The sequence below is a fragment of the Bos javanicus genome, chromosome 29 (assembly GCF_032452875.1).
Source record: "Bos javanicus breed banteng chromosome 29, ARS-OSU_banteng_1.0, whole genome shotgun sequence".
In the NCBI taxonomy this organism is placed as follows: domain Eukaryota; kingdom Metazoa; phylum Chordata; class Mammalia; order Artiodactyla; family Bovidae; genus Bos; species Bos javanicus.
In genome coordinates this window covers 41,621,433-41,646,352 of record NC_083896.1, presented here as the reverse complement: position 1 = coordinate 41,646,352, position 24,920 = coordinate 41,621,433, and the positions used below count along the sequence as shown (strand labels likewise).

General features: G+C 44.5%; 1 protein-coding gene and 10 non-coding genes across 11 annotated transcripts in view; 9 read left to right on the top strand and 2 right to left on the bottom strand.

The window, feature by feature from the left end:
- The window catches only part of SLC3A2 (solute carrier family 3 member 2), a 37,821-nt gene extending 17,681 nt beyond the window's left edge, over window positions 1-20,140 (bottom strand). Inside the window, exon 1 of the mRNA XM_061406703.1 lies at window positions 19,837-20,140. Within this exon, the coding sequence (XP_061262687.1) occupies window positions 19,837-19,948 (112 nt within the window). The 5' untranslated portion in view covers window positions 19,949-20,140. The remainder of the gene's footprint in view (window positions 1-19,836) is intronic.
- LOC133241879 (U2 spliceosomal RNA) lies at window positions 115-300 on the bottom strand. The gene has a single exon (XR_009734690.1). It is a non-coding gene; the product is annotated as a U2 spliceosomal RNA (small nuclear RNA).
- A 401-nt stretch (window positions 20,141-20,541) lies between the features above and the next one.
- LOC133241890 (small nucleolar RNA SNORD25) lies at window positions 20,542-20,611 on the top strand. The gene has a single exon (XR_009734700.1). It is a non-coding gene; the product is annotated as a small nucleolar RNA SNORD25 (small nucleolar RNA).
- A 207-nt stretch (window positions 20,612-20,818) lies between these two features.
- On the top strand, window positions 20,819-20,894 carry LOC133241895 (small nucleolar RNA SNORD26). Its single transcript, XR_009734705.1, has one exon. It is a non-coding gene; the product is annotated as a small nucleolar RNA SNORD26 (small nucleolar RNA).
- A 278-nt stretch (window positions 20,895-21,172) lies between these two features.
- Window positions 21,173-21,244, top strand: LOC133241894 (small nucleolar RNA SNORD27). The gene has a single exon (XR_009734704.1). It is a non-coding gene; the product is annotated as a small nucleolar RNA SNORD27 (small nucleolar RNA).
- A 327-nt stretch (window positions 21,245-21,571) lies between these two features.
- Window positions 21,572-21,647, top strand: LOC133241893 (small nucleolar RNA SNORD28). The gene has a single exon (XR_009734703.1). It is a non-coding gene; the product is annotated as a small nucleolar RNA SNORD28 (small nucleolar RNA).
- A 287-nt stretch (window positions 21,648-21,934) lies between these two features.
- On the top strand, window positions 21,935-22,061 carry LOC133241900 (small nucleolar RNA SNORD22). The gene has a single exon (XR_009734710.1). It is a non-coding gene; the product is annotated as a small nucleolar RNA SNORD22 (small nucleolar RNA).
- Window positions 22,062-22,257: 196 nt separating this feature from the next.
- LOC133241892 (small nucleolar RNA SNORD29) lies at window positions 22,258-22,324 on the top strand. The gene has a single exon (XR_009734702.1). It is a non-coding gene; the product is annotated as a small nucleolar RNA SNORD29 (small nucleolar RNA).
- A 158-nt stretch (window positions 22,325-22,482) lies between these two features.
- LOC133241896 (small nucleolar RNA SNORD30) lies at window positions 22,483-22,552 on the top strand. Its single transcript, XR_009734706.1, has one exon. It is a non-coding gene; the product is annotated as a small nucleolar RNA SNORD30 (small nucleolar RNA).
- A 246-nt stretch (window positions 22,553-22,798) lies between these two features.
- LOC133241898 (small nucleolar RNA SNORD31) lies at window positions 22,799-22,866 on the top strand. The gene has a single exon (XR_009734708.1). It is a non-coding gene; the product is annotated as a small nucleolar RNA SNORD31 (small nucleolar RNA).
- A 263-nt stretch (window positions 22,867-23,129) lies between these two features.
- On the top strand, window positions 23,130-23,255 carry LOC133241899 (small nucleolar RNA SNORD22). Its single transcript, XR_009734709.1, has one exon. It is a non-coding gene; the product is annotated as a small nucleolar RNA SNORD22 (small nucleolar RNA).
- Window positions 23,256-24,920: the final 1,665 nt, after the last annotated feature.

The following is a 24,920-nucleotide window of genomic DNA, read 5'->3' as shown; positions in this document are numbered from 1 at the left end:
ATATAATGTTAAAGAAAAGGGGGAAATAGTAGATTCACCTTAAAATTTTTCTAAAAACTAAACGATACAAAAGCACCAACAGTCTCATTTTTAATGACATCCTATCCCAAAAGAAAGAACCACACCATTCATGGAGGAACTGCGGCATCTGGTGGACATGGGAAATGGAGAGAGTGAGCCTAGAGTTCATCTCCCTGTTCCAAAATTCCACTTAATAAAAACACCCTCAGGTAGAGGATTTACAAGATGTTAAATGATATGAACAGATAATGATCTTCAGCCAAAACCCATAGAAACAACCTATACTTAAGATTCCCTAACCAACAAGGACCAATGTATAGCAACTACACTCAATATTTTATAATAATCTATAAGGGAAAAGAATCTGAAAAGAATATATATATTTACATACATGTACATATGGTTGTAGTTGAATCACTGTGCTGTATACCTGAAACTAACACAACACTATAAATCAACTATACTTCAATTGAAAAAAAAAAAAAGATTCTCATCAGGCTTTGCTTCCCAAACTTCCATGTAAGGTCACAAATGCAATCTTAAACATGTTCCTTTTAAAATTTCACAAATTTAGCTCTTCCAAAACCCAGTCTAATCCTTCTCTGGGAGACCTTCCAACTGGCATATTCCTCCCCAGGGTTCAGGAAATAAGGAAATTCTGTTCCCAAATTGAATTTTTGCCCTAAAGGTAAACATCCTACTCCAAGCTCATAGCAGGGCACTGTGCGTTTGCATATTCCTGCTGCTCGTTTACCTCTTGTAACTATACGATCTCTATGTTTGCTGCTGCTGCTGCTAAGTCACTTCAGTCGTGTCCGACTCTGTGCGACCCCATAGACGGCAGCCCACCAGGCTCCCCCATCCCTGGGATTCTCCAGGCAAGAACATTGGAGTGGGTTGCCATTTCCTTCTCCAATGCATGAAAGTGAAAAGTGAAAGTGAAGTCGCCCAGTCGTGTCCGACCCTCAGCGACCCCATGGACTGCAGCCTTCCAGGCTCCTCCATCCATGGGATTTTCCAGGCAAGAGTAGTGGAGTGGGGTGCCATTGCCTTCTCCTACTCCTGGACTAATAGAGGCAGTGCCTCTTGCTGCCAGGAGAGGGCAGAGCTATTCCCAGAGCAGCTGCCATCCTCAGAAAGATTCCTGTTGGAGGAAGCTGGTTTATAACTCTAAAGTATTTCTTCTAACAACCTCTTCAGGAGCTTCATAACATAGGGCAGGTAAACACTGAGTTATAGTGACATGCTGAGAAAGATCGAGGGCAGGAGGAGAAGGGGGTGACAGAGAATGAGATAGATAGCATCACTGACTCAATGGACTTGAATCTGAGCAAACTCTGGGAGAGACTGAAGGACAGGAAAGCCTGGCGTGCTGCAGTCCACGGGGTCTCAAAGAGTCAGACACGACTGAGTGATTCAACAACAACAACAGGATATATATAGCACATGAAGTCATGGTAATCGATATACTGTTTAAGGCAGAGTGAGAAAACAAATGGATCCAGAACAGAACCCTGAGTGCAATGGGTTAAAAAGAGAATGGGAGGTAAGGAAGTCGATGGAGTGGGGATGGAACAGTTTCAGAGATTCCTACTTTGTCTCTCCCAGACCAAAGGCTCAATGTGGGAACTTCTCTGGTGGTCCAGTGGTAAGAATCTGCCCTGCAATGCAGGGGACACAGGTTCAATCCCTGGTTGAGGAACTAAGATCCCACATGCTGTGGAGCAACTAAGCCCATGCGCCACAACTAGAGAATCCCTGTGCTGCCATGAAAAGTCCTGCATGACGATCTTGTGTGATGCAACTAAGACCTGTTGCAGCCTAAATAAATAAAGACTCAATGCGGGGGGTTACTCCAACTCTTATCAATCCCAGTAAGCACTTGGGGACCAGGGATATGATCACCAGATAAGAATCCAAGGACTTCAGGGAAATGTCCTGGGACGCAGGACTTAACCCCTGGCAAGGATTCCAGTGGGTGGGGCAAAATCACTGTTTCGGTGGCTTATAGAAGCTTTGAGAAAGCAATGGCCTATGCTGAGTGAAACAGATATGCTTCAGTGGCCCTAAGAGATGACAGAGGAAGCAATAAAGAGGCTGAAGGAAGCAGACATGCTAGAATGGATATATTATGTGAGGCTAGAAGACCCATCAGAGAATTGTGTTCCAAGAAAGGGCCCAGAGGACACAACATTCACCAAGGCCATCAGGAATGTGCTACCGACAGGGGCACCAGTATCACCTGAAGCTCAGTGGTGGTTTCCCTCTACAGTCCAGGAGAGGAAGTCACGGAGCTGACATCCTTACTTCCCGCTCACCCCCATCAAGTAACAGTGAAGTGAAAGTCGCTCAGTCGTGTCTGACTCTTTGCGACCCCATGGACTGTACAGTCCGTGGAATTCTCCAGGATAGAATACTGGAGTGGGTAGCCTTTCCCTTCTCCAGGGGATCTTCCCAACCCAGTGATCGAACCCATGTCTCCTGCATTGCAGGTGGATTCTTCAACCAACTGAGCCACAAGGGAAGCCCAAGAATACTGGAATGAGTAGCCTATCCCTTCTCCATAGGATCTTCCTGACCCAGGAATTGAACTGGGGTCTTCTGCATTGCAGGTGTGCCGGGAGCCAGCGTGAGGAACTCCGCCCATGGCAAAGGTCATGAGGAAGGAGGCTTGGCATATGCAAAGGCGGGACTGAGCCTCAGGAGTCCCCCTGGAAATTCTCAAGCATCTACCCCCAAAACCAGAGTCTGCCTACTTTACTGCTTTGTGCTCTCACCTACACCTCTGACTTTACGGGGGGCTGTCCCCCACCACCATCTCTCTCTCTGAAAAGGAGTTAACTTACAGCTCCAGTTAATAAAGTTCCTGGGCGTGACAAGAGTGTTTTATTTTTTTTTAAAGGCTTAAAATGTATTTTAATAAGTTCATGTTGCATTATTCATTTCTCAGAAAAACTTCAAAGGTATTAGGGACAAATCAAACATGGTACGCCAATAAAAAATGCACAGCATAACTACCTAAGATAGGCAAAGCTAAGAGCTACCGTCTGACATTCAGCATACAGCAACCCTGTTCTCAAGACTGTACTAGGCCTATCAAGAAAGCTGTGAATGGCAACATCACAGACACAAAAGGGCCATTTCTGGGTTGTCCTTACCCAAGAAAAAGATGGAGGCAAGTTTAACACAAGATTTTTTTAAAGATACACTAAATGAAAATCTCTAAGAGAAAATGTCTTCCTTGGGACATGAAAGGGTAATATATGGGACATAACAGAACCGTATGTATGTTGTCTGTGACCTCTGTGGACATGTACCTGAATTCCCACCTGGGAGTGATTGGAACAGTGGGGCCAAGGTCACTGGGGGATGTGTGGTTTTTGTGGTATATGTGGCAGGATCTCTGGGGTGAGACAGTGCACTAAGTCGTGTCCGACTCTTGCGACCCCATGGACTGTAGCCTGCCAGGCTCCTCTGTCTATGGGATTCTCCAGGCAAGAATACTGGAGTGGGTTGCCATTTCCTTCTCCACAAGAGTGTTTTAGTTCACCAACTCCTTTGGGAGTTCTCTAGCCTGCCTGAACAGGTTCTTCCGGCCACATGTGATCGTTCAGAGCCTCCCAACCGTGAGAGGCATGAGATGTTCTAAACTGTCTAAATACAGATTCCTTTGAGCAGTTAAAAGATTGATTAGAAATTGTATTGGTGAAGGGTTTTCATTTGTTGGGCCAATGTTTGCTGCTAAGTCTCCACATCCCCTGCCCTTATACACATTAATGAATGTAACTAGCATATAAGAGAAATAAGTATTAACCTTTGATATTAATCACGTTTAGACCTTGGGCTAAGCAAATTCTTTTCTTAATTAGAACCCACTGCACCCTCACCCTATAGGAATGTAACTTTATCTGGTGCCTTCGGAAGGTGGTGCCTGGTTTAGGAATAAATCACCCCTGGAGAAATAAGTGTTCTGGTTGACTGACCGCTATCACAAAGAAAGGGTCGTAAATTGTTAGCAGGCCCCCTGGCCAGAAGATGATGTAACACCCCTAAGACCTTTGTATACATTTGTATGAAGCACCTGATTTTGATAAAAGTCAGGACTGCTGACCCCACGTGACTTTTGTATTCCACCTCTGTGTATAAAAGCAGACCCGAAAAATAAAGAAACGGATCAGTTCCTGGAAAGATTGGTCTCCCCATGTCGTTCTTTCTCTCACCTTCTGGCTGAATTCCCTGGATCCACCGGAGCTGGACCCCAGCAAGTGGCCCCCGGAACAGGCTATTCGAAGGTAGGTACCTCGGAACAATTAGGGTCAGCCCTGTTGCTCCCCCAGTGTTGAATTTTCGGGACGGATAGGACCCCACTCAGGGTGCTGCAGACCCCCCTGTAGGATAGACAGGGTGAGTAGGAGTGGGAAGTGTTAAAGGGTTAAAGAGAAACCGGGTTTCTAGAGTTAAAAGGGTTGAGGAAAAACCCGGTTTTTAAAGGCTAAAACTAAATCTTCTTTACTATACTTAATTTTCTGACATGGGTAACACCGAATCAAACGAAAGACAGCTCTTTATAGGAATAATTTTGCAGTTATTAAGTAAGAGAGGAATTAAAGTTAAAAACTCTACCATTCAATCATTTTTTTCATTTGTACAAGTGTCCCTGGTTTCCAGAAGAGGGCACTGTTAACTTAGATATCTGGGAGAGAGTAGGAAAACAGCTGAAAACTTACCATGCAGAACATGGCTCAGAAAAGGTGCCTAATGATGCCTTTTCCTTATGGAATTTCATTAGAGATGCTTTAGACTCTGCCCGATTCTGAAAAAGTACATCTTAAAGAGGACAGTGAAGAAAACACTGTAGTTAAACCTGCCCCAGAATCTGAAAAGGTACATTTTAAAGAGGAAAGTGAGGAAAAAACTGTAAACAGGAGGATGAGAAAAAGGAGGACCTGCCTGACTATGGGCAACTAAGAAAGATGCTAGCCGCTATGGCTGCTCAGGAACAAGTTAAAGATAGGGACAAAGAACAAGATCAGCTCTCCCCTCAGGATGAAGAGGATTTAGACGAGATAGCAGCTCGATATCACTCTGAAGAAGATTGGCCTCTTTTAAATAAAGATGCCCCAAGAAGCTTAAGAGAAACTTCCCCTATCAGGCCATCTGCTCCAAGGAGCTTAAGGGAAATGTCTCCTATTAGGCCATATGCCTCTAGGAGCTCACGGGAGACATTCCCAGTTAAATTATCCGTAAACTCTGAACACCTAACAGTCCAACGAGCCCCAGAGTACAGAGCAAGAGACATGGGGCCCATACCTTTGCCACCACCTCCTAGAGCGGGAAGTGTGGGGCCCATACCTTTGCCACCACCTCCCAGACCAAGTGCTATAGGACCCATACCAAGAGATATAGGACCCATACTAAAAGATACGCGACCTATACCGATGCCACCACCTCCTTATCGAAGTGGAAGACCTCCACTATCGGCTCCACAAGGAAGGGTTTTTTCTGCCCCTGACGATAAATTTGATCCCCAACTTGAGGCTTGTTTCCCTTTAATATTTGACCGTTATGATGAACTCGGAAGGGCTCTCGGATGGGAGCCCGTTCCTTTAAAATTGGTAAAAGAACTTAAAGATGCTTGTGCTTTGTATGGGCCTAAAGCCCCATACACAATGCAGCTGGTAGAAGCCTTAGCAGGCAAATGGTTGGCACCCCATGATTGGAAATCAGTCGCTAGGGCCTGCCTGTCTGGAGAACACTTTATACTTTGGAAAGCTGAATATGATTATCTTGTTCGCTGGCATGCCAATAATAACAAACAGGGACATTTAAACTATATCACTGAAGGTATGCTAGCTGGAAAATATGATTACCCCACACTTAACGAGCAGATGGGACTAGATAAATACGCTATACAACAGGTGGCTGATTGTGGCTTTACTGCCTGGCGTTCATTGCCCGACGGTAGGGAATCAAATTCTGCTCTATCTAATATTAAACAAAAGTCAGAAGAGCCATATGAAGACTTTGTCTCACGGCTTTCAGAGGCTGTCCAGTGAATAATTTCTGATTCTGAGGCAACCGGAATATTGACAAAACAATTGGCCTTTGAAAATGCTAACTCTACCTGCCAGGCTATTTTACGCCCTATAAGAAGATCTGGAACCCTAATTGATTACAGGAGGCAATGTGCAGATGTAGGACCGTCCCTGCTGCAAGGTGTTGTGATAGCTGCAGCAATAAAGGGGAATTCTTATCAGCAGGCAGTCCAATCCTTTTTTACTAACAAGAATAAGCCAGCACAAGGTGATCCCAGTAACCAAGGCAGGAATAATTTGCCCAGAACTTGTTTTTCCTGTGGCCAGGAGGGACACATTTTTCGTGCTTGCCCTCAAAGAACACTTGGTTCTTATCCACCTAATTCTGCCCCACCGGCTGTGTCTGCTCCGCAAAATCCTGCTCCCCCGCCCGCGAACCCTAGGTCTCTCTGCCCTCGCTGTCAAAAAGGATATCATTGGGCAAGGCACTGTAGGTCAAGATTCCATAGAAATGGAACCTTTTTGGGCCCCAACCAGCAGTAGGGAAACGGACTGAGGAGCCAGCCCCAGGCCCCGACAACGACTGGGGCAGCCTCACTGAACCCATTCATTCCCTTCGTCCCGTCGCAGAACTCATCAGAGCAACCCCAGGCAACGCAGGACTGGACCTCAGTTCCACCACCTCAACAATATTAACACCAGATAGCCCCACTATAAAAATCCCTACAGGCGTTAAAGGTCCATTACCGACTGGCTTGGTGGGAATTATACTAGGCAGAAGTTTCTTAGCTATGCAAGGTCTTACAAATATTCCTGGAGTAATCAGATTATACAAGAGAAATTCAGATAATGATTTTACACCCAACTAAAACTTTTCAAATACATCAGGGACAGAGAATAGCCCAACTTTTGCTTTTGCCTTATCATACTGCAGTTGGGCATGCAGCTACTCAAAATGAAAGGCAGGACAAAGGATTTGGGTGTAGTGACATGGTTTTTTGGGTAACAGAAATTACTAAGAAACGCCCTATGAAATCTATTCTCGTCAGTGGCAAGTCTATTGAAGGACTATTAGATACAGGAGCAGATGTTTCTTGTATTTCTGGGAAAGACTGGCCCAGCTCCTGGCCCACCCATACTACTGAAAATGAGTTGATGGGCTTAGGAAGAGCCCCTGCAGTAGCTAAAAGTGCAAGGATTTTAGACTGGCAATTTGAAGATACCCGTGGAACATTCCAACCATATGTAGTTCCTTCGCTCCCCTTTTCCCTGTGGGGGAGGGATGTGCCGTCTCAAATGGGAATGTTACTTTTCAGCCCTGATGATAAAGTGACCTCTCAAATGCTACAAATGGGTTATGACCCTTCAAAAGGATTGGGTAAACAGCAGACAGGAATAATTGAGCCGATTTGCCCAACTCCTCGAAAGCTACGTACTGGATTGCGGTATCCAAATTTTTAATGGAGGCCATTGTTTTTGCTGCCAACTCCATTGAATGGAAATCTCAAGACCCAGTGTGGGTAGAACAATGGCCTCTGCCTAAAGAAAAATTACTGGCAGCTAAAACGTTAATTTTTGAACAACTAGAATTGGGACATATTGAGCCCTCCAATAGCCCCTGGAATACTCCTATTTTTGTCATTAAGAAAAAAATCTGGTAAATGGAGACTTTTACAGGATTTAAGAGCCATTAATGCCACCATGGAGGACATGGGAACCCTACAACCTGGGCTCCCTTCCCCAGTAGCCGTTCCAGAGGGACATAATATAATTGTAATTGATTTACAAGATTGTTTTTTCACCGTTCCTTTAAATACTGAGGATAAAAAGCGACTTTCAGAAAATCTTAAGCAGCCTTATTTACGATTTCAATGGAAGGTTTTGCCTCAGGGAATGAAAAATAGCCCTACCTTATGTCAAAAATTTGTCAATGCCGCTTTAGAACATGTCAGAGCTAAATATGAACAAGTATATATGATTCACTTTATGGACGATATTTTAATAGCTCATCCTGATAGACCCCATTTACAAACTGTCCCCCAAGATTTGACCCAGGCATTGACAGCGAGAGGCTTAAAAATTGCCCCAGAGAAAATTCAGGTCAATCCGCCCATAACTTACTTAGGAAGGGTTATCAATTCAGAAACAGTGACTCATGCCCCATTACAATTAAGAAAAGATCACCTTGTTACTTTAAGTGATTATCAAAAACTTTTAGGCGAAATTAATTGGATTAGGCCCTATTTAAAATTAACCATTGCCGAATTAAAGCCTCTTTTTAACATTCTACGGGGATCCTGATCCAACTTCTAAAAGACAATTAACTGCTGAGGCTCGGGAGGCCTTAGACAAAGTAGAGGCAGCTTTATCTCATAGCTATGTAAAAAGAATTGATTTACAAGCAAACTGGCAATTCCTTTGCCTAGTTACTCCAACTGCACCTATGGGAGTCTTATGGCAAAACGGCCCCCTAGAATGGGTCCATCTTCCCGCTCAAACTAAAAAAGTAGCGGCTTCTTATTTAGGATTGATAGCTACTTTGATATTAAAGGAAAAAAGCAGAGCATTGAATTATTTGGTAAAAAGCCATCAGAAAATTGTAATTCCATATAATAAGGAACAACTTGATGCTCTTCTAATGTTTGATGAAAATTGGCAGATTGCTATAGGAAACTATTTTGGTCAAATTTTTGCATCATTTACCCTCCAATGTTTTGTTAAATTTTATATCTAGACACCCAGTTATTTTCCGTTAGATACAAACAGTTCCCTATTCCAGATGCCAAGAATTTTGTATAAAATTTCAAATAAAACACAGGCATCCCTTATAATCCCCAGGGACAAACTATAGTAGATAGAGCACACCAAACATTAAAAATACAAATTCAAAAAATTAAAGGAAGGGGAATTTTAGTTCCCCCCATCAGATCTTACAACATGCTCTCTTTGTAATAAATAACCTAAATGCTGATTCGTCCGGAACAAGATACAAAGCCGTTGATGAAATGGAAGGACCTCCTCTCCGGACTATGCAAGGTTCCTGACCCATATTAACTAGCGGTCGAGGATGTGCTTGTATTTTTCCACAGGACACAGATTCTCCAATTTGGATCCCGGACAGACTAATTCGTCATGTCACAGTCCCCCAGAGACCAGGTTCACGGCACGTGCACTCGCTCGCTTCCCTCCTCCCCAGCCAGCTCTGGCCTCCGCGCCGCCAGCTGTGCCCGGCACCCTCCTCACTGCACCCCGTGACCTAGAGTCAGGAAAGTTTGTGTGGTGAGTGAGGGCCAGAGAGGAAAGCGTGCCCGCGGAGTGCCGTCCAGACCAGCGTGGCCTTGCCGGCGAGAGGGGAGCGCCCTGAGCCCAGGCGGTGGCTAGCCCGAGTCCGCGCACCCCGCCCCTCCACCCGCCATGGGCGCCACGGCCCACAGCCTGCCACTCGCATTCTGCCTCCTGCTGCTAGGGACACTGCTCCCCTGGGCCAACGCCTGCAGCTGCTCCCCGGTGCACCCACAACAGGCGTTTTGCAATGCAGACATAGTGATCAGGGCTAAAGCAGTCAGTAAAAAAGAGGTGGACCTAATATAGTAACTTGTGAACAATGTATGCTTTCATCTTGTTTAAACCCTCAATATAGGGTTTGCTCCTTTGTGGTGTTTTGTGAATAATGTATGCTTTCATCTTGTTAAACCCTCAATATAATGCTTGCTCCTTTGTAGTGTTACAACGTCCACCTTATCTTATGATGTAACCACTTATTGATATAATTATGGTCTTGCTGTATTACAACAACTGCAGGATTTAATGCGATCGCAACGGTTTGTGGGCTTGCTTATCCTGGGAATAGCAGCTTTAATAACCACAATTACTTCTGTTACTGTGGCAGCAATATCATTGACTCAACAAGTGCATACTGCCCAATATGTTGATACCATGTCTAAAAATGTTTCTCTAACTCTAGCAACACAGAAAGCTATAGATAGAAAGTTGGAGATGAGGGTAGATGCCTTGGAGGAGGCAATAATGCATATTGGGACTGAGTTACAGGCTTTAAAGGTGAAAATGGATCTGTCACGCCACACTGATTACCGGTGGATACGCGTGACATCTTTAAAGGTAAACGAGACAGATTATGAATGGGAAAAAATTAAAAATCATATTTCAGGTGTTTGGAACAGCTCTGACATTGGCCTGGACTTAGGGAAACTTCATAATCAAATACAGACCTTGGAACACTCTCGACTGGATTTTACCGCCGCTGGAGCAGCTAATGACTTTTTTCACACCTTCTCTAACTTTATTTCTGGAAAAAACATTCTAATATCTTTAGTTATGCTGCTGTTGGTGCTCTGATTTTACTTCTTATAATCATTCTTCCTTGTATTGTCAGGATTCTTTGGCAGAACATTCAGAGGGTCACGACTGAGCTGCATCTGGCTGTTTTAAGAAATAAAAAAGGGGGAGATGCCAGGAACCAGCGTGAGGAACTCCACCCGTGGCAAAGGTCATGAGGAAGGAGGCTCGGCATATGCAAAGGCAGGATTGAGCCTCAGGAGTCCCCCTGGCAATTCTCAAGCAACTACCCCCAAAACCAGAGTCTGCCTACTTTACTGCTTTGTGCTCTCACCTACACCTCTGACTTTACGGGGGCTGTCCCCCACCACCATCTCTCTCTCTGAAAAGGAGTTAACTTACAGCTCCAGTTAATAAAGTTCCTGGGCGTGACAAGAGTGTTTTAGTTCACAAACTCCTTTGGGAGTTCTCTAGCCTGCCTGAACAGGTTCTTCCGGCCACATGTGATCGTTCAGAGCCTCCCAACCGTGAGAGGCATGAGATGTTCTAAACTGTCTAAATACAGATTCCTTTGAGCAGTTAAAAGATTGATTAGAAATTGTATTGGTGAAGGGTTTTCATTTGTTGGGCCAATGTTTGCTGCTAAGTCTCCACATCCCCTGCCCTTATACACGTTAATGAATGTAACTAGCATATAGGAGAAATAAGTATTAACCTTTGATATTAATCACGTTTAGACCTTGGGCTAAGCAAATTCTTTTCTTAATTAGAACCCACTGCACCCTCACCCTATAGGAATGCAACTTTATCTGGTGCCTTCGGAAGGTGGTGCCTGGTTTAGGAATAAATCACCCCTGGAGAAATAAGTGTTCTGGTTGACTGACCGCTATCACAAAGAAAGGGTCATAAATTGTTAGCAGGCCCCCTGGCCAGAAGATGATGTAACACCCCTAAGGCCTTTGTATACATTTGTATGAAGCACCTGATTTTGATAAAAGTCAGGACTGCTGACCCCACATGACTTTTGTATTCCACCTCTGTGTATAAAAGCAGACCCGAAAAATAAAGAAACGGATCAGTTCCTGGAAAGATTGGTCTCCCCATGTCGTTCTTTCTCTCACCTTCTGGCTGAATTCCCTGGATCCACCCGGGCTGGACCCCGGCACAGGTGGACTCTTTACCAACTGAGTTATCAGGGAAGGCCCATTAAGAAATACAGGAGAGGAATTACAGAGGCACTGCTTAACTGCCAGAAGTCAGAAAGCTCTAATTATCATAAGGCTGGCAAGATTGGAGGGTTAGCCATGGGGCCTGGAACCCGTAAGAAACAACTGTAGATATGATAAACAGTGGTATCCCTAGGCGGAAGCCAATGAGGATGCTGCTGAATATCTACAACCTGCAGGGAGAAAGAAGAAAGGAGCACAAGGCTAAGGACGGTCACCACAAGAAATAGTCAAAATATCTTTCTTAGTTCCTGGGTTTGAGCCGATTTTCACATCCCAAACTCAGTTACTGAAGAGGTAACTGAATCCCTAGGGGAAGGAGCATGAAACTATGATTCTCCTAGTTCTTCCCAAAAAGGAACTCATCATCTACTAAAAGAACTATACATTTGGAAAAGGAGAATATGCAAACATTTTGAGGATTTTAGACACAGGACCTGAACTGACACTGATGCCTTGAGGCCCAAAGCATCATCATTATTCCCATTAGAAGAGGTAATTTCCGCAGTCCCCAAGTGTTTAGTGGAACTGATATACTCAGGAGTAACCTCTACATTGGATCCTTGGCCTACAAGAGAAGGGCTATCACAGTGGGAAAGGCAGAGTAAAAATCTCTGAAACTCCCCCACTCTTCAGCCATGATAGTAAATAAAAAGAAATTACCATATCCTAGGGAGGAGGAAAGAGGAGAAGGCAGAGAAGGCAATGGCAACCCACTCCAGTACTCTTGCCTGGAAAATCCAATGGGCAGAGGAGCCTGGTAGGCTGCAGTCCATGGGGTCGCTAAGAGTCGGACACAACTGAGCGACTTCACTTTCACTTTTCACTTTCATGCATTGGAGAAGGAAATGGCAACCCACTCCAGTACTCTTGCCTGGAGAATCCCAGGGACGGGGGAGCCTGGTGGGCTGCCATCTATGGGGTCGCACAGAGTCGGACACGACTGAAGCGACTTAGCAGCAGCAATAGCAGGGAGTAAGGAGAGAGGGACAGAGATTAGAGCCACCATTAAAGACAGCAAGGATACGTGGATGGTGATGCTTACCATAGCCACTCGTAGAACTAAAACTCCCATCTATACACCAGGTGACATGGTAAGTTGCCAACTTTGAGTGCGACTCAAGAATACGAAAGTGCATTGCAGGTCCAAGTTACAATGCCTGAAGCCCTGCCACTTGAACCATAACATCCAAGAGACCTATGGGGTTGGAAAAATACACACTGTGGAGCCTATGGCAAGTCCCAGTGGGCAAAGCAGGTGGCTGAAATCCTAGAACAAGGCCAGGCTGTTCACAACAGAGAAATACATGCCTTTTGAGAAACAGCTCTTGGCATGTTATTGGAACACTTCATTATTAAACACTAAGTAACCAAGAACGGCCCCATTATGAGTTATATCAGACCTGCTGCCATTATAAGTTGGACCTATGAAGTCAAAACGTCAGAGCAGACCAGCAGCAGTCTTTCAAAAAATGGAAATTGTACCTCCAGAATCAAGACTAAGCAGAACCAGGGGATGCAGACAAACTGCATAAGCGGGTAGCCCAGACCTCTCGATATCCACCATATTTGTAAAAGCATCCCCACCCCTCGTGCAGAAGAACTCGCAGTCATCAGGAATGTCCTGTATAACCTGCTAAAGGAGGAAGTAAAAGCTCAAGCATGATTTATAGATGGGTCAACTTATGAGTGCCAACTGAAAATGATGACGGCCACATTCAGAAGAGGACTTAAAAGACAGTGGAGATAGAAAATCTGCCAGCTATCCACCTGACGATCCACCTTGTGCAGAAGGAGAAATGGCCCAAGGTGAGACTATATACACACTCTAGGTCAGTGGCCAATGTCTGGCCAGCTGATGAGAGGACTGGAAGGAAAAGGACTAGAAGATCAAAGGGTCTGAGGGCTGGGATAGAGAATGGTGTGGATATATGTGTACAAAGCCAAAGATTTCTGCATCACACATTGTGAGTGAGTGAAGTCGCTCAGTCATGTCCGACCCTTTGCGACCCCATGGACTGTAGCCTACCAGGCTTCTCTGTCCATGGGATTCTCCAGGCAAGAATACTGGAATGGGTTACTATTTCCTTCTCCAGGGGATCTTCCCGACCCAGGGATCGAACCTGGATCTCCCACATTGGAGGCAGATGCTTTAACCTCTGAGCCACCAGGAAAACCCACATGGCTAAGTTGCTTCAGTCATGTCCAACTCTGTGCAACCCCATAGACGGCAGCCCACCAGGCTCCCCGTCCCTGGGATTCTCCAGGCAAGAACACTGGAGTGGGTTGCCATTTCCTCCTCCAATGCATGAAAGTGAAAAGTGAAAGTGAAGTCGCTCAGTCGTGTCCGACCCTCAGCAACCCCATGGACTGCAACCCACCAGGCTCCTCTGTCCATGGGAGTTTCCAGGCAAGAGTAGTGGAGTGGGGTGCCATTGCCTTCTCCGGAAGCCCACATTAGTGCCCACCAAAAAGAATCCACACAAAAGAAAGAAACCACCAGACAGACAAAACGACTTGGCCTTCATCAGAAAGCAGGCCAGGATTCAAACCCAGGTGTTCTCTTAGCCAACACAATGACTTATAAAGAAAACATGTAGGGACTTCCCGGTGGTACAGTGGCTAAGACTCTGCACTTTTCAGTGCAGGGGGCCTGGGTTTGATTTCTCTGTGGTCAGCAAACTAAATCCTACATGTCGTAACTAAAAAGAGACCATGTGCTACCACTAACCTGACTCAGCCTAATAAATAAAATGGGGGAAAAATGTGTAAACTCCTATTTATATCTCATCCTTTGAAAATTTTTCTACCTTTTCAAATAATTGATAATGTACATAAAATATAATTTACTCTAAAAATCTTCATATCGTAAGGTTATCAGCTTTTTTGTTTGGGGTTTCGTTTTTTTTTTTTTTCCCTGTGCCACACGGCTTTTGGGATCCTAGTTCGCCAACCAGAGACTGAACCCAGGCCATCAGCAGCGAAAACAGTTTTTTCTTAACTTACAGGAAAGAAACAATCAAAAAAGTTTGGTGACCACAGCTCTATTCTGTCATTACATAACTACTGCTGCTGCTGCTGCTGCTAAGTCGCTTCAGTTGTGTCCGACTCTGTGCGACCCCATAGACGGCAGCCCACCAGGCTCCTCCGTCCCTGGGATTCTTGTTGAATTAAGAGAGATGTTTGTTAGCCTAGGTCTGGACTACTTCATATGGTTTATAGTACCTCTTACAAGTCTAAAACCAAATTCCTTACTAATGAAGCCATAATTTATAATGCTTATTTTTTTCCAAGGGAGAGATACTTCCACCAAAGTTATAGCTAAAAAATCTCGTTTAACAACTACATATTCCCAAAGGGACACACTACTCCTACAAGTACTGCACTGCCAGGGTGGTGCACAGAGCTGACAAAACAAGCTCCTATTCTATCTCCTTGTGCCAAAAATCAATGTAATATGAAGGTGAAAGAAGAGAGTGAAAAAGCTGGCTTAAAACTCAACATTCAAAAAACTAAGATCATGACATCTGGTCCCATCACTTCATGGTAAATAGATGGGTAAACAATGCAAACAGTGACAGATTTCATTTTGGGGGGCTTCAAAAATCACTGTTGACAGTGAGTGCAGCCATGAAATTAAAAGACACTTGCTCCTTGGAAGAAAAGCTATGACAAGCCTAGACGGCGTATTAAAAAGCAGAAACATTACTTTACTGACAAAGTTCTATAAAGCTATGACCAACCTAGACAACATATTAAAAAGCAGAGACATTACTTTGCCAATGAAGGTCCATCTCGTCAAAGCTATGGTTTTTCCAATAGTCATGTATGGATGTGACGGTTGGACTATAAAGAAAGCTGAGCACTGAAGAACTGATGCTTTTGAACTGTGGTGTTGGAGAAGACTCTTGAGAGTCCCTTGGACTGCAAGATCAAACCAGTCCATCCTAAAGGAAATCAGTCCTGAATATTCATTGGAAGGACTGATGCTGAAGCTGAAACTCCAATACTTTGGTCACCTAATGCAAAGAACTGACTCATTGGAAAAGACCCTGATGCTGGGAAAGACTGAAGGTAGGAGGAGAAGGGGACAACAGAGGACGAGATGGTTGGATGGCATCACCAACTCCATGGACATGATTTTGAGCAAGCTCTGGGAGTTAGTAATGGACAGGGAAGCCTGGTGTGCTGCAGTCCATGGGGTCACAAAGAGTTGGGACACCACTAACTGAACTGAATTCCATTTAATGAAGCAGTGCCTCTTGCTGCCAGGTGGGGGCAGGGTTGCTCTCTCAGAAAAATCACCAGACCTCTCTCAGCAGCTCATTTGATAAGGATTGGGTAAAGATCATTTGAAAATTTACAGGGATAAATTAACATATAGAGTCCTACTTTGTGTCCTGTACTCTGCCAGGTCATAGGGAAACAATATATAACTTGCACAGACCTGATGCCCAAACTTAGGAAGTTTATGGTGGGCAGGCAGAGTGGATTTGTCTCGGGGAGGGAGTAGTGGTGAGGAAAGTGATGAAGGGGTCTCAATGGCTATGTTGATGATCTGGACAGTAACCTAAAGACTGTGGAGGGGTACTGAAGAATTATGAACTGAGGCATGAGACTGGACCAACTTTTTTATTTAGAAAGATCACTCCAGCTTCAAGATGAAGAATGGATTAGAGACAGCAAACCAGGGCCAGGGAGCCAGGTTACGTCTATTGCAAAAACCTCGAGGTCACTGACCTGAATTAGGGTAGTGGCAGTGGGGTAGCTTGGACAGTTGAGTGAAATAGGAGAGCAACAATAAACAGGACATCAAACGAAGGTACACACTCCACTGGAAAACCAGGTAATCCCCAAGTTAGGCAGGCCTGCTTTACCTTTATCAAAAGGACACCTAGTAATAACTTTTGCCTATTTCCAAGTTTTGGATAATTTTTCTTAACAGGGTCAAAAGTAGAGACTAGATTTGCATAACAGCTCTGCCACACTAGTTGTATGTCCTTGAGTAAGTAACTTGATATAAAATTCAGTTTTCTTATTTGTAAAATGAGGACGGTAACCACAAAAACTATTTTTTGAATTGAGGTAACATACGTAAAGCATTCAGTACAGTGCCAGGAAGGTGCCATAGAAAGCACTTCATACATGTTAACATTCAGCACCCTCCACCAACTCTTTCATCTTGTTTTTCTCATTTCCCTTTATGTAACAGTCCAACCTTTTTGCACCACTTTAGCAAATATATTTACACATGCGCGCACACACACATTTCATTTAATTTTGTGTGTGGCCATCCTGCATGGATCGACCAGGGATCAAAACCGTGCCCACTGTGGTGAAAGCTCAGAGTCTTAACCATTGTATCACCAGGAAAGTCGAATTTTCACCACAGCATTTAACTCCACTTGATGTATTATTCGTCTATTTCTGTGTTTTCTACCAGAATATAAGTTCCAAGGGAGCATAAGGGGACGTCTGCTTTGTTCCTTGTTGTATCTCCTGTACCCAGTAGATGCTCAACGTTTATCAATAAACAGTATCGATAAACGTTAAGTGAAGGTCATGGCGATGATCTCCAACTGCGAAGAATATTGGCTTTCTTTTTTTTTTTTTTGATGTTTAAGTCACTCAATCTGTTTACAGCTTTCAAAAAACATATCCAATCTTTAACATTTCCCCTTTCTAAAGTGGATTCTGTATTACTACAGAAGTTGCTGCAAACTCAGTCATAGGCCACCTTGGGTATACAGGCATATTCTGATTGGCTCAGAGAAAATGCTTAAAAATTTTAAGTTACATGCCAACATTTTTAAGGAGCAAATTAATCAACAATTTTGGATTTCTGGATTCTCCTGATCAGATTTTTCACAGACAATATTCTAGCAAGGCACAGTCAGCAGGAGCAAAGACAAGCATATCAAGATCCCTATCAGGTTCCTATGGCTTACCTGCATTACTTATATTCCTGCAGGTGTGAGTTGAGGACTTCTGATGTATTATAAGTCATTTCCTATTTCCCTTTCATCATGCTTGAATCCACTTATCTGTTGCCTAAATTATTGTGACAATCCAATTAATGTCCTGTCCCAACTTACCCCCTTTTTTTTTTCAGCCTTGCCCTGTGTAGTGTGTGGGATCTTAGTTTCCCAAGCAGGAATCAAATCCATGCTCCACGCAGTGGATGCAAAGTCTTAACCACGGGACCACCAGGTTAAGTCCTGGTTTATAGGTTATTCTACCTATAGTTCAAATTATTTAGCTTTGCATTTCAAGCCCTTCTCATTTGGCCTTCCCTAGGAAATCTTTTCCAACTTTATATCCTATGATTCCCCTTCAACCCATCTTTCATGAACTATATTTATATACTTATCCAGCTCCAATCTTGTCACTCAAATTATTTCTCTAACTTGAATTTCCTTCCTGGCTCTGTTTATCTACCCTTTAAGGCCCAGGCACTGCACAAACATTCTCCAAATACCATGCCCACACACAACCTCCCTGCCTACTCTGGACCTTCTGAATTTTCCATAACTTATGTTTCATTTTCTATACATTTTGTTACAACTTTTCAATCACCCACTTGGACAAGCGTCTAGCATTGTTGAACACATGAATTTACTCTAGCTATAATAACATTTTTCAAATTGGAATTCTTTTGGTATTTGTTTTGTCACTTATGTTTCGCTGGAACACACATAAGGACAACACTGCCACCAAAGGAGTGAAAATTGGTTCTTTTGGAGCAGGAAGAGGGCAGAAAATCCTAGATATTAAACAGAAGCTTTCTGGCCCTCTGAAGGGCCACAGTATATAAGCAAATACAGAGTTATAAGTGTTAGTTACTCAGTCGTGCCCGACTCTTTGCGACCCCATGGACTACAGCCCACCAGGCTCCTGTGTCCATGAGATTTTCCAAGCAAGGATACTGGAGTGGGTTGCCATTTCCTTCTCCAGGGGATCTTCCCAACTCAGGATCGAACCTGGGCCTCTTGCACTGCAGGCAGATTGTTTAGGGACTGAGCTATAAGGGAAGCCCTACACAGTTATATAAGTGTTATTAAAATTTCATGGTGGGGATTAGAGGGGGAAATGCTTTTTATTTTTAAAGGCTCCTGGAGAGAGGAAGACAACAAGAAAAAAAACTGAGAAACAGTATCCAAGGATCATGCCATTTGTTTCCTGTGTACTTGTTTGCCCCCCAAATACCCTGAGAAGTGTGTGATCACAGCAGTAAAGCAGAGTGATCAAAAGTGCAGGCTCTGTCATCAAGACTGCCTGGGCTGATTCGCACCTGGGCTGATATTTCTTAGCTGGGTAACTCTGAGCAAGTTAATTAACCCCTCCAGATCTCAGGTTCCTCATCCCTAACATTACCTTATGGCCTCCTCCTAGGGTGGTAGTAGTAAATGAGGTCATCCAGGAGACCACACAGTGAAGAGCTTAATAAATGGTTATAAAATGTACATATAATACATTTTTAAAACGGTCATGTACCCTAGGTGTGCATTACAAATGATTAAACTAAAACTGGTTGTCCTCAGTAACAAGGGTATAGATGACTGGAACCACCCTGTCAATCAGGCAGGAGTTGTACGCGGTTCTGCAAAAGCTTTTTACACCTAGATTCCCTCCAGGTAATCTGCGTTAAGGGGCTTCCCAGGGGGCGAAGTTGGTAAAGACTCCTCCTGCCAAGACAGGAGACGCAAGAGACTCAAGTTCGATCCCAGGGTTGGGAAGATCTCTTGGAGTAGGGAGGAGCCCCTGGAGCAGGAAATGGCCTCCAACATCCTTGCCTGGAAAATTCCATGGACAGAGGAGCATGGCCGGCTACAGTCCATGGGATCGCAGAGTCTAACACGACTGAGCACGTATACACATGCAATGTGCTTAAAAAGGCGTTTTAAATGTCAGCTAACGGCTCAGAGGTTAAAGCGTCTGCCTCCAATGAGGGAGACCCGGGTTCGATCCCTGGTATTCTTGCCTGGAGAATCCCATGAACGGAAAAGCCTGGTAGGCTACAGTCCACCGGGTCGCAAAAGGTCGGACACGACTGAGCGACTTCACCTTCACCTTCAACGCTAGCCCCACTACAAGCTCCTAGCAAAATCGGACCAGACAGTAGGACAACGGTGGCCGGTTACAGAAAATACCCTAAGACTGTTATAATATTTCAAGAGGACCTACAACCTGATTCACTTTCCCAAAATGGTTCCATGCAAGAGCCCTCCACTCGAGATAGGCCCGGGGCCCAGTAATACCTGAGTCGCCCCCCGCGCTGGGCACCTGAGGACCAGGCCCAGAAGGCTCGCTGGGCGGCTGGCTTGGAACCGAGATGACGCCAGCGGAGGGTTCAGGAGGCTCGCGGTCCATGGAGTAGGACCCTGCACGCGGATTTAGAGTGTGTGCAAGCAAGGGAATGCTCAGGGAAGGGTGTGGGGCAGTCAGCTATGACGGACACGGGGCGTCAGTCCAGGATCTGCGCGAAGCCGGGTACTCGTCGCCTCAGCGCCAAAAGAAGTCGCAGTAAAAAACCCACGGGCGCACGTTAGTCGCGCCTGCGCACACCCTAAAGCGCATGCGCACCTTTTTCGCGCCACCGCTTCAGGGGGCTAACAGCTTTTCGTACTTCCTCTAGAAATCTCTACCCACAATCCACCCATTTCCCTCTGCGCTTGCGCCGGCCGTAGTCCCGCCCCCAAATCCCGTGGGCCTCTGCGAGATGGTATTTATGTGTTTCGCGGTAGGCGTGCGGTCTCATTTATCCACAGCTCTCGGTAAGTGTGTTGGTTTATTGAGTTTTATGAGGAGAAACGGCCGTGCAAACGTGTCCGCGCCTTGGCCTTTCTTTGTGGTGCCTATTGGGTTCGTAGGGGAGGAGAAAAAACGTGATCATAGTGTTGAGGCCTTGAAGGAACAGGGGCTTTGTGAAGGACAAGATGGCGATGGCGGGCCGTGCCGACGGGCCTCTCTGTGATGAGACCGTTTTCACAGACCTGTACTGAACTCCGTGAGGATAAGAAACTCTGAGGAGGCCGGCCTTGCATGGCAACGCAGTCTTAGCTCCGGAAAATAAAGCGTTTACGAGACAGAGTGCTGACCCAATATCATTTGTCTGCAGAGTTCGGACGCGCGCCAAACGGTGAAGGATCGCAAACCGGTCTCATTGGAGTAAGTGCTCCTGGCCTCTCTTTACTGTCTTTTTCCTTCCTTGTTGAATATGCGGGAGTCCGATGGGATGTGCTACGGGGATGATTTCAAAAACTGAACTCTCTCTTTCTGATGGATTAGTGGAGAAAACATAAAAACTCTGAGTAGCACCATCCGTGGCAAATGTTTGGGCTTTTAGTCCTGCGTTGTTAAGGCACTAACGTGGGACAGTTAAACTACGAGATATAAAAGTAAGAAAGGGTATTTTTTTTTTCCTCCCAGATGTGGTTTAATTCAAAGGAGCTTACAGATTGGAGGATGAGACAAGACTTATTCCTGTGTGGATCAAGTGTGGTGATCCTGCAGGTGGGTACGCGATGATTTATGCAGATGGGGTGTAGAAGCACAGTATCGGGATGGGACTTGGTGGTTGAAATTGCACTGGCCACTCCATGATGAATGTAAAATGACAAGCATATGCCTGAACTAAAAAGTGATGTCATCTTACTACTGAGAAGTGGGCCCGAAATGCTCCAGGGTCTTTTAATGGTAGTTCTCGAGTACTAAAAATAATGGCTCATTTTTCTGTCTCCAGCATCTCCTCACCAGTCTTGAGGAATTCAACTGCCTCCCAGGCTGAATGCAGGTAAGTTTTCAAATGGGAGGGTTGGTTGTGGTCTCTGGTGTTTTCAACAACCAGGAGAGCAAATGGTCAGTGGAGCAGTGTTTTTGCTCCTTCCAGCTTGTTCCTCTTGGAATGATTTTCCTGGGGAGGGAGTCAGCAGCCTAGCAAGCAGCATAGTTCCTTCTTGAGAGGGTGTGCTCTTCCCTCACCCACACATCACTGTCAGATGATTTGAATTGATAATGCTGATCCTCTGTGAGGTACCACAGTTAATAGCATGTTAGAGTTCTGATGGCAGTTTCTGTTGATGAAGAAATTGTATTTCATCTTAGTGCTTTGGAGTAACCATTTTCTCCTTTTTTGTAGATTGTCACAGCATTAATAGAGTCATCTATCTTACAGTAAGTTACTTCTCTCAGTATTGTGGGAAATGGAGGGGTTTCTCTTGTTTCTGATAGTGCTGTTTCTTGATCTCTTATTTTGTCTGTATTGATTTCCTAGGTGCCTCTTGATCTGCTCAGGATGACTTCTACAGAGTCAAGAGGTGAGTACTTGTAACCTTGCTTATTGTTGCTTAACTCCAGTGCCAATGAGGAAAGCAGACATCCTGTCTTACCCCTGTTCTAGCCCCAGAGCCAGTAATGGTGAACCCACTGGGGCTAACTGGGAGAAAGGATGAAATTTCATTCCATAAGGAATTGTCTGAGGTACAGCAAATGAACAGCATTTGCTTGGCTTGGGTTATCCATTAACCCTAGTTAGAATAGTTTTGGTTGTTTTAGATATTTTGCTAATTACACGATCTTCTCATTCAGGAGCAGCTTGTTGCTATACACTCCTGGAAAGCCTCCAGAGTTAAAAGGTTAGTTGATTAATGTGTGTATGGCATACACCACCAGGTAGGCAGTTTCTGTGATGAATCAAACTAGCTCACTATGACTTAAACAATGAAAAGACATGAACACCTGAGAAACTGGGAAAGACAACAGTGGGGTACTGTGTAAGGAACTTCTGTCACTCATAGCTTTGTCCTTCCGTAGGTACCATTGCCAGTTACCGTTGCTCAGAGGTGAGTGATCACCATGTGTTTGCGCATACAATGCATTGAGTGGGAGAAAGTGCCTTTTTAGGTATCTGTGATGACTTACATGGAATCTCGTTCGGCTGATGATTTGCTGTTGAGACTCGGAAATCTGATTTTCTGGGAATGGTGGCTTAGACAGGAACAGCTTATAATGCAAGAAGCAAGCATTACTGACGTAGTTGTCTTTGTGTTCCAGGTACAGCTCCTTGTCTGGTGCCTGAGAATGATTTTAGGTAAGTCTATTATCTATGGCTGCTGTATAGAATTCACCAGTTTTTGTTTGGTGCTTTGAATAACTGCAGACATGACTTGCTAAATCCAAAGTTTGTCTTTGGCCATTAGTGAACCGCCCGTTACATTGCCACTCACCAGTGATGAGTTCAATACCGCCCCAGTCTGATCACTATGACTGAAAGGTATTTCTGAGCTGTGAGTTTCCCTTGGAGTAAAAAGTGACTGTAGTGTGAAATTGAGTGGCCTTATAGCCAACGGGAAGTGTTTTGGACTAGCTGGTGATTTCTGTAAAATGTCCAGTGAAACCAACATAGCTTTTATAGATAGGCCTGTCCTGGAGACAGTTGACTTAGTTCCCAATCTTTTGCAGGGGAAAGGAGTAAGCCATATATCTGCTCCACTGTAGTCTGAAGTTGAGAGGTGAGTAAACTTAAACACACAAGGTGTGTCAAGTTAAAATTTCCCAGTGAAGAAATACTCACAAGTCTTACTTCCTGTCCTAGTCCCAGAGCCTGTAAAGGTGAACCCACTGGGGCTGGCTGGGGGAGAAGAGGAAAGCTTGTTCCAGAGGGAACTGTCTGAGGGATCATGAGAGTTCCTAAACAAGGCAAAGGAGGAATAAATGACTGATTGAAAGGCAGATATTTTTTTTTCCCCCTAGATCTGAAGAAAGAACAAAGCACAGATAATGGTAAGTATTTGTTCATGTACTTGTATTAAATAAACTAACCATGTTTAAAGGATAACTCTTGTAAACCCATCAGGCATATACTTGTGAAAATCCAATAAGAAAAAACTCATTTTTCTTTTTCTGTATAGGAATCCAACGTGGAAGATGTCAAAACTGAAAAATCCTTGTACAGATTGCCTGTTCAAATTAGCATACAATCATTTCAGCCTTTCTAAATAAAAATTTTTTTAAACCTTCATTGATTCCTGTGTTTGAGTGGGTCTGACTGGACAGAAATAATCCCAGAAAGATTGTTAAATGGCTTTCCCCATTTAGCTTGGCACTTTACCTAACCCAGGGAAGTATCATTCAGGGAGCCTCTTTGGTGTTATTCATGAAAGTTTACTGAGTTTGAGTGACCCCTTTAACTGTGTTTAAAACCTTAAGACTTTGGATATTAGGAGACAGTGGCTCATCAGTTAAGAACAGAAAAATGGGCTGTCAACTCTTGGTATCTTGTTGCCCCTATCCTTCACATGAATCTCAAATGATTTCTGTGGAGTTTAACAGCCCTGGGCCTACAACCAGAACTTCAGAAAGGAACTGCATTAGTACCCACTTGGGATACATTATGTCACTTCAGTCCTGTACAACCCCTTGTGACCCCATAGGTGGTATCTCACCAGGCTTCTCTGTCAACAGAATTCTGGCAAGAATGTATGTACTGCTTGCTCAATCATGTCCAACTCTGCAACCACAAGGACTACAGTACACCATGCTTCCCTGTCCTGCATCTCCCAGAGCTCATTCAAGCTCAGGTCTTTTGAGTGATGCCATCCAACCATGTCCCAGACAGGTGGTCTTAGGTAATGACCACTTTTACATTTCTCAATAGAAGGGGAAAATGGATGAACTAGAATGCTCGTCTGTTGTTAAATTTTCATATGTTTAGAATATGGTTGTCAGAACTGGTAAAGAAGGCAATTGAGGGGCTTCTCTGGTGGTCTTTTTTTTTGCATTTTCATATTGTTCATGGGGTTCCCAAGGCAAGAATACTGAAGTGGTTTGCCATTCCCTTCACCCTTAGACTGCAAAGAGGTCATACCAGTCAATCCTAAAGAAAATCTGTCTTGAATTCATTGGAAGGACTGTTGTTGAAGCTGAAGCTCCAATACTTTGGTCACCTAATATGAAGAGCTGACTCTGGAAGAGACCCTGGTGCTGGGAAAGATTGAAGACGGGGAGAAGACGACGGGATGAGATGGTTGGATGGCATCACTGACTTAATGGACATGAGTTTGAGTTCGTGATGGACAGGGAAGCCTGGCATGCTGCAGACCATGGGGTTGCAAAGAATGGGACAACTGAGTGACTGAACTGGTGGTCTAGTGGCTAAGACAAATGTATACACACACAATGGGATATTAGCCATAAAACAAAAAAATTGAGTCAGTTGTGAGGTGGAAGAACCTAATAGGCTTCCCTGTTGGCTGAGATGATAAAGAATCCGCCTGCAATGCAGGAGACCTGGGTTCAATCCCTGGGTCGGGAAGATACGCTGGGGAAGGGAATGGCAATCCAC